Source organism: Oryza brachyantha, chromosome 10 (assembly GCF_000231095.2).
Source record: "Oryza brachyantha chromosome 10, ObraRS2, whole genome shotgun sequence".
Lineage (NCBI taxonomy): Eukaryota > Viridiplantae > Streptophyta > Magnoliopsida > Poales > Poaceae > Oryza > Oryza brachyantha.
In genome coordinates, this window is record NC_023172.2 from 3,436,446 (window position 1) to 3,444,194 (window position 7,749).

At 36.6% G+C, this 7,749-nt stretch overlaps 1 protein-coding gene across 1 annotated transcript; it reads left to right on the forward strand.

Annotated features, from left to right (window-relative positions):
• The first annotated feature begins 2,123 nt into the window (after positions 1–2,123).
• Positions 2,124–5,745, forward strand: LOC102705752. The gene is made up of 7 exons (XM_006662177.3): positions 2,124–2,384; positions 2,517–2,548; positions 3,828–3,925; positions 4,027–4,109; positions 4,837–4,914; positions 5,034–5,129; positions 5,245–5,745. The coding sequence occupies exons 1-7, from the start codon at positions 2,289–2,291 to the stop codon at positions 5,512–5,514; spliced, it is 753 nt and encodes a 250-aa protein (XP_006662240.1). The 5' UTR covers positions 2,124–2,288; the 3' UTR covers positions 5,515–5,745.
• The last annotated feature ends 2,004 nt before the right edge of the window (positions 5,746–7,749 follow it).

The window sequence follows — 7,749 nt, forward strand, 5'->3', positions numbered from 1 at the left end:
GGATAAGATATTTGAAGGTACTACGTCCATTCGATAACGTAACGTAAGATGTTTAACATTTTATTGCAACGTTTGATCATTCGTCTTATTAGAAAATTAGTACAAATATAAAAAATGACAAGTCGTACTTAAAGTTCTTTTGATAATAAAGTAAATCACAAGCAAAATAAATAATATTTTCATAATTTCTTTTAATAAGACGAATGATCAAACATTGTAATAAAAAAATTAAATATCTTATATTATGAAACGGAGGGAGTTGTACGGTTGTGTTTCTCTGCAACAGCTTTTGTACGTATGGTTTTTGAATCACTAAATAATGTGTTTTAAAAAGTTTTTATATAAAAGTTTATTATCTTATTTTCTAAAATAGATTTTCAAATTTACTAGTAGTTAATTTTTTATCATTAAATAGCTATTATAAATGAAGAAAATCTTCATCTTTGTTTAAGAAGATAATAAGACGGCCCATCCTAATGTGACTGACTGTTCTATTCATCAGCACGTTTTCTAGTTGAAGCTGAGATATTTCTGACTTGTCGCGCTGTGTCCTATACTTTGAAAATGATTTTCAAATCGAAGTTCCAAAATATGTTGATATATGCGTCCAAAACTACAAGCCCGCATATCATTGATGAGTGGTATTGATGTAGTATAAAGTATTAGCCCATACATGCACTTAGACCAGTTCTCGATCTAGTTGACACATTTTAATAGATGAATTTTGTTATAGGTTATCATGACTTTATAACAAAAGGGAGTCGATATTTAGAGTAAGCCACTTTCAAAGTAAGGGTACTTATTATCGGACACCATGTCTGTAAAATTATTCGTGTCTTAGGAAATTAAATGCAACATCCAACAATAAATATCCATATCTGCACAAGGTAATCCCTAGATTTTGTCGTGTCCAGTAAAAGCCACAATGTATTTTGATTAAATTTGCTATTTGAATAATTTCTTTGTTCATACCATTAAATAGCTATAAAAAATCAAAAAAAACTTTCATCTTTTATTATAAAAAACAAACCATTATAATCCTATGCTTAAAATGATATCAGTTCTTCTTTATCATCGACTACAGTGAGGGCGCTACTAATACTACCTCTGTCCCAAAATAAGTACATTTTTTAGTTTTAGGTATAATGTTTTGACTCTTCGTCTTATTTAAATTTTTTTGATTAATAATTTTATTGTTACTGGATAATAAAACATGAATAATATTTTATGTGTGACTAATTTTTCTAAAATTTTTGTACAAATTTTTCAAATATGATGAATGATCAAATATTGGACACAGAAATAAAAAAATAAAGTTATTATCGGACGGAGATAGTAGCGAATAGTGGGATGACAGTGGATTGGAGTTTACGTATGACAGTGGAATGGAGTTTACATATTGGATCACAGATTGTGGATGCTATAGCAGGCGCTGAGTTCCAATAACGAAATTTAGTAATTACACGTATATTTGATTATGTGTAGATGACTAATGATTTTCTATCACATTCACAAAGCAACCGATAAACAAATAGGTGATAAACCATAGTACACTTATAACTGAAGAACATAACCAGACGTTTACGTGCACTTGAAAAGTTAATATCTTGTTTTACCACGAGCGACGACAACCGTTACTCGCCACCTAACGTCTAGTTGGTCCACTGGTATGGATCATGCACTACATGCGTGAGTCGTGACGACATGATTAGATAGGCATACGAGAAAACAATAATGAAGTTGTGGACTAGAAATTAAGGTTACATACATATTTTTCACCGTGATTGTAGCATGATAAGTCATTTTGTAGGCTGCTATTGCGGTCCGCTAACTGTAGTTGCAGCCGCTAAGTTCCAGGCCGCTACATCTAACCCATTATCTTATATCGGTAGTGGAAGTGGGTCAATATTACAATTACGCCGCTATAGCAGCCGCTATCGCTGCTATTCAATAGCTTGCTAAGAATATAGTGCCATTAAAATTCACTCGAGGCAATTTACTCACAGCATAGCATAAGTATGAAAATTTCCATCTTATGTAAAAAATCAAGGACATTGTTGACTTGCAGAAGAGTTTCTACGTGCCTCGTGACAAGAGCACTCAAGCGGAAGCATTACGATGAAGCTAATTTCAGATCCAGGTCTTGGGCAACTTGAGCTGTTAGGTACCTTCCCAATTTCCCAATCTCCTCCTCCACTTCACACACTAACGCGGCTGAGGGAAAAAAAAAAACCAAAAACGAGAAAAAAAAACTGGAAGAACGATAAGGAAGAGGGAGATCCGGCGGAATGGCGGCGCCGCCCCCGCTCCCGCCGTCGCTGGAGCCGGAGATCGGCCCCGACGGCCTCGCCCGGGAGAACCCCGTCATCGCCTACACCGAGAAGGTGCGCGCGTACGCCGCCGGCCCGCCGTTGCTTGCTGCCGCCTCCTCATTCCAGACGCCTTTTTTTCTTGATTCGTTCAAGAGTGGTGCGATATTCCGTTCGTGATTTCCGGTCCTCGTGCTTTCGTCGCAGGTTATTTTGGAGGAGCAGCTGCAGCTGAAGAAGTGAGTTCATTTTTCCAAGGCGCTTGTGATGTCGTGCCTTCTGTCTACAGTTCGTGGATCTGCATTGCGTTTCTTTGTGTGAATCTGTGTTTTGTCTATCGCTTGAATATGAGACTAAAGGAAGATGATTGTTCGTTATTCTGTTTGTGTGTATGCGGCCATAAGAACATAAATGAATTGGATTCATCATGCATTCTTTTTTTTTAAAAAAAATGTGGGGGAAGATCATGCATATTTCTGGAATCATATTCTGGCCGGCTGTTACCCACAACGAATTAGAGGAATGTCGGATGCAATTTTGTGAATGCGCACTACTTGTTGGACACGGGAAATACTTTAGTTGTGCCTACTTTCCTGGAGCTTGACCCAAAATGTGTATGGTTGCATCCAACAAATCCCATTGATGTTAATGAACATGAGTGATGAGAAGTAAATCTTGCATCAATGACATCAAGGTTGCGCATTTAGCTTTGGGCCTTCTACCGAAAACGTGATATTGATTTTGGGGCATGTATTAGTAGCCTGACTGTTAACAAAATGAAGTTCATCAACAAATTGTGCGAGTGTTCACCTTGCTCTTCCATAATAAAGTAAACTCTAAACTAATTATTCCTTTATCATCAATAATTATAATTCATTAAAGTTATGATTGTGACAAATGTGTTGTGTCTTGTTATAGTTATGACAAATTTGTTCAACACTATTACTCTGTTCCATGTGAAGCTGATCTTTGATTTGATTTTAGGCCATTTTTCTTTACCTGTACAACTATGTCCTCAATTTTCCAGTTTTGTTTGGCAACAACATGCTCCTAGAGAATCCTGTGATATTTGCGCACAGGCAATGTTTTACCACCATACTTGGATATATGTAGGGCTGTGCATTATTTTTCCGCATTTGTGCATATCAAAAGGATGATAGGCTGATGCTAAGCTCTTTGCTTTCAAATATGCAATAGTGTTTTCTTAACAAATTCTTCTTCATATTTATCTTGAAATCATTTTAGACATTAGAACCATGTCCATTGTTCAATCAACATTAAGCAGATTTTGGAATCTTGGCCATGTTCTTCAGCCTGCCATTTCTGGTGACATATTTAACATGGAAACTGGCAACTTAGCACTGTGCTATGTGTGTTTAGTCATGCATCATAGGCTACACTAATTTGCGTATATCAACTTTGTTGCTATCTTTTATGATTGTGTTGTCTTGATGAGTTTAACTCATGTTTATTTCATTACTTACACCAAAAGGTTTAAATGTCTACAATGTTTCTCAGATACATTCAAGAGAACTATTCCAAAATTCGTGATGTTGAAAAGGAGCTAGAGAATCTGACTTTAGAAATGAAACTTACAGCTGGGCCAAAGAAAGCAGGTACTTAACATTGTTTTCCAAGAGCTTGTATGGTTTTACTTCTGTACATGGAATACTTTAATTGCCTGAATTTGTTTTTTTTTAATCTTTTCTGGTTCCAGCACTTGAGCATTTAAGGAAAAAGATTGAAATATCAACAGAGAGGATACGGCTGGCTAAAGTGAAAGAGGAACAGGCAAAGAAGGTTGAATCAGCTGACACTTGACTTGAATACAAATACTCTCTCCATTCACAAATACTTGTTACTTGTGTATTTGGACCAATTTATTTCGAATTTAGAGTTTCTTATTTTGCCCATATTACATCTCTTATGCATCCCACTGACCCACTTGTAGTGGATCATTTATGGGGTTAGTTATTTAGGGACAGTTGGTCATTTTGGATACAAAAATATTAATTTCTTTCGTAAAAAGGGATAAAGTATTTGCGAATGGGAGTACTTAATTTACGAACTACTGTCTGATATCATTACTCCAAACATGTCTGAGTACCTGCCTATCTCGTGAAAGAATGGAACTCTCATGGATACAAACAAACTCATGTCAAAAGTGTAGCTCTGTCATCAGTTCATTATGGTAGAATTAATACAACTGTTAAAGTCCTAATACACTGCTTTTTTTTAGATAAACTGTTCTCTTGTTCTATTGGTGTTTGTGCTCTAAAATGTACGAGTACATAGAAGGTAAACTTAAAATTTATCCTGACCTTTTTGCCTTCCTGGAAGTAAGTTATGGAAACCAGTGTCATGTTTTTCTCTCATTTGTTTAGGGTCCAACTTGCAGCTGCACCTTCTCTGTTCATTCCCTATTTTGTTTATTAAATATATTCTCTTATATTTTTCTCTTCTATTCTTAAACATTAATCTGCTTTCTTTCTATTACTGATCTGTTTAGCTGTTTTTCACATATTAGGCCTGGGAAAGTGCTGCACAAATTGTTAAAGAGGAAGAGGATGCTAAGCAGAAGCTATGTGATGATCTGAACCGGCTGGTATGTGTTCTCTTTCTACAAGTCTTACTCATACACCTTGACCATGTAGATTTCTTATTACATAATCCCCAGATTCAGACTATGCTGAGAGCATCTGGATTGTTTGACTTGATTATTAGGTCCAAGAGAGCGCTGCTTCCCAGTTTACAAGATTAGAGGAGCTAAAGAAGCGTTTAGAATCTCTAAATCCCAGCAGGGTTTCTGTTGATGTCTATGTAAGTCAAGATCCCTGTCTCCATCAACCTGATCTCTCCATATAAATTGTTGAAAAGTTTGCCATGTCCTGATGTATGCCTGGTGTCCATGATTTTCACAATATATAACTATCAGGGTGTGAATACTCCACGGCATGCAACCACAAATTCAGTTCCTCAGCAGCCAGTAGCACAAAATCCTCAAAATGCACCTAATGCTGTGAATAAAGCTGACCCTGCCTCCAGCGGATTAGCCCAACAGCAAAGACCTGCTGATGCAGAAAAGAAGAGAAGACCATCACAAACGGGACGAGGGAGAGGTGGTGTGATGATTCTCCCCAAGGGAAGAGGAAGTTCAGGGTCAGGATGGACAGGTGCTGGCTTTGATGTAGATGGCGGTACATGATTCTAGGATTAGTAGTTATTTTTGAATCGTTGACAATTAGAGTGCTCTTCTGGGATAATGATCTCAGGAGCTCCAGGGCAAACCACAGTGAGGATGTAATGCATTATTGATTATTTGTTTTAACATTGTATATGTTCAAATGTGCAGAAAAATATTAAGTGTAACATCCAGTGTAACTGCCAATACGGTAAAAGAGTTTATTTGGTTATATATCAAATTGTACCAATAATTTGTTGAGTTAAGGGTCTCATATTTGCAGAAAAATTGTCACCCACATCTTTTAGCTTATGCTTATAAACCTAAATTTAAATTTTTAACCTTAAATTTAGAGTTGATTTTGAGGTTTTTTCATCAAAGTTTATTTTACAACCTTAACCTTAACTTTTATATGGTCGTAAACACATATATATAAAAGTTTTATTTGCAAATTATTTTCTGTTTGTGAATAAGCCTTTTGGCCTTTCTTTTAAAAACCCATTGTCAATAATAGACTGGAACAGCATGCGGCAATTAGGCCTCATTGTAACTCAAAAAAAAATCAATTTAATTCGTTGGGTTCGTTCAAATGGAGGGACGATGGAGACTGGAGATAGCGAGAGTGGCCAAGCGGGAGACGGGATGCGAGTCTTTGAAGCCAACTGGTTTGCTCTTGGACGGCCCGTGAGGGAGGACTGTTAACCTGTACCTAAGCTGATCACCGTTGGTAGTGGGGGTTGATAACGGGCTTTTAACTTTTTACCATTCTTTACGGGAAGAGTTTAATTCCTCCCACAAGGCTCGTAAGAGGAAAGTGGTAAATTTATTGCCACTCGTATGTAAGAGTGACAAAAAGTTAAATTTCCCCATTTCCAAGGATCAGATTCCTTAGGACGGCACGGTCACGGATGGCGTGGTTGTGCTGGCTTCTTTCTGGTTATGCTATCCAGGGGTGGGGGTTAGGCGCGGTGAAGTCCAGCCATAGAGAATATGATCGGGGGTGTCTGTATCGTGTTTTTCTGTTTCTTGGTCACTACTATTGTCGATGAAGTAATTACGAAGACATCATCGACAATATTGCATTTTTCTATTTCTTGGTCACCGTTGTTATCAATGAAGATGGTTATGAACACATCCATCAAGGAGTGACATTGGTGATGCATGTGGGCACTAGACATCTTCTTGAAGTTCTTGAAGATGATGTCTACAAACCTCCTAACCCTAGGTGAAAATCTAATAGCGATGCTATTTTAAATGCCATGACATTCTCAAAGGTGTCATCTTAAAGATACTTGTATTGGTATCCCTATAAATTGGAATCAAAAGTAATAGCGATAGAGCGATTGAGACCAATGATTATTCTACGGACAAGATATTCTTTGGCACTATCTTTTGTTTCAAGTCTTCAATAGTCACTAGTGGTGATGGTAGCGAAATTCAATCGTCTTGATCTATCATTGTTTTGGTGATCTGCTTTACTAGTTTCAATACAAAGAATACACACGTTTTGTAGTTTTCTTGCTTAAATTAAGTCGTTAAGTTGTAATTTACAATCATTTGTCATGTAATCTCTGTAATAATTGGTTGTGTGTTCTTTTAGAAAAGTTAAGGCTGGAATAAATGAAGTTCATTATCTAAAAACAATAATTAAATTTCTATGAAAATCATTTGGTCGGTAGGAATAAAGTATAGGAAAACTAAAATAAATTTTCCTTTCATACATGTTGTACAGAGGAACATATGAAAATTTCTATCTACTCAAACATTTTAAAATACATGTAAATTGATGTGGGCACGTATTTATATTCATACACTTTTCATTTTCCTACATGTAGGTTAAAATTCTTCTAAAGCAAATATGCCGTAAGGATTTAATATTATTCCTACGTGGAATGTTCCGCTGCAATGCAAGATTCAATTTAGTTTCCGAACGGTTGTTTAGAGTATCATATTTTCTCGCAAGAATAAGAGTGGTATCTTTGTTACTTATAAGCGGAGTCGTCCGTTCTCCCATCACCTTCCGGGCACCGCCCCTCCCTCGTGAGGAAAAAATATTAAAAATTTCTGAGTGAAAAAAAATGGTTGGCTAAAAAAACTAGATCAAGTGATTTACACTATATCCACACTCCATCCAATTGTGTAAGCGAACGAACACCGAGAGTTGATGACCCGAGCTACCTTTTTCCGGTGTTTGGTCTAGGGGTGAATTGCACACGCTGAATCTTCGTATAGCTTTATTCTAGTTGAGTTTCAAAATCT

Bases quoted from the DNA above. Each gene is read 5' to 3' on its own strand.
- LOC102705752 (XM_006662177.3), top strand. From the start codon at position 2,289: ATGGCGGCGCCGCCCCCGCTCCCGCCGTCGCTGGAGCCGGAGATCGGC. The intron at 2,549-3,827 runs GTGAGTTCATTT...AATGTTTCTCAG, and splicing joins GAGCAGCTGCAGCTGAAGAA to ATACATTCAAGAGAACTATT. The intron at 3,926-4,026 runs GTACTTAACATT...TTCTGGTTCCAG, and splicing joins AGCTGGGCCAAAGAAAGCAG to CACTTGAGCATTTAAGGAAA.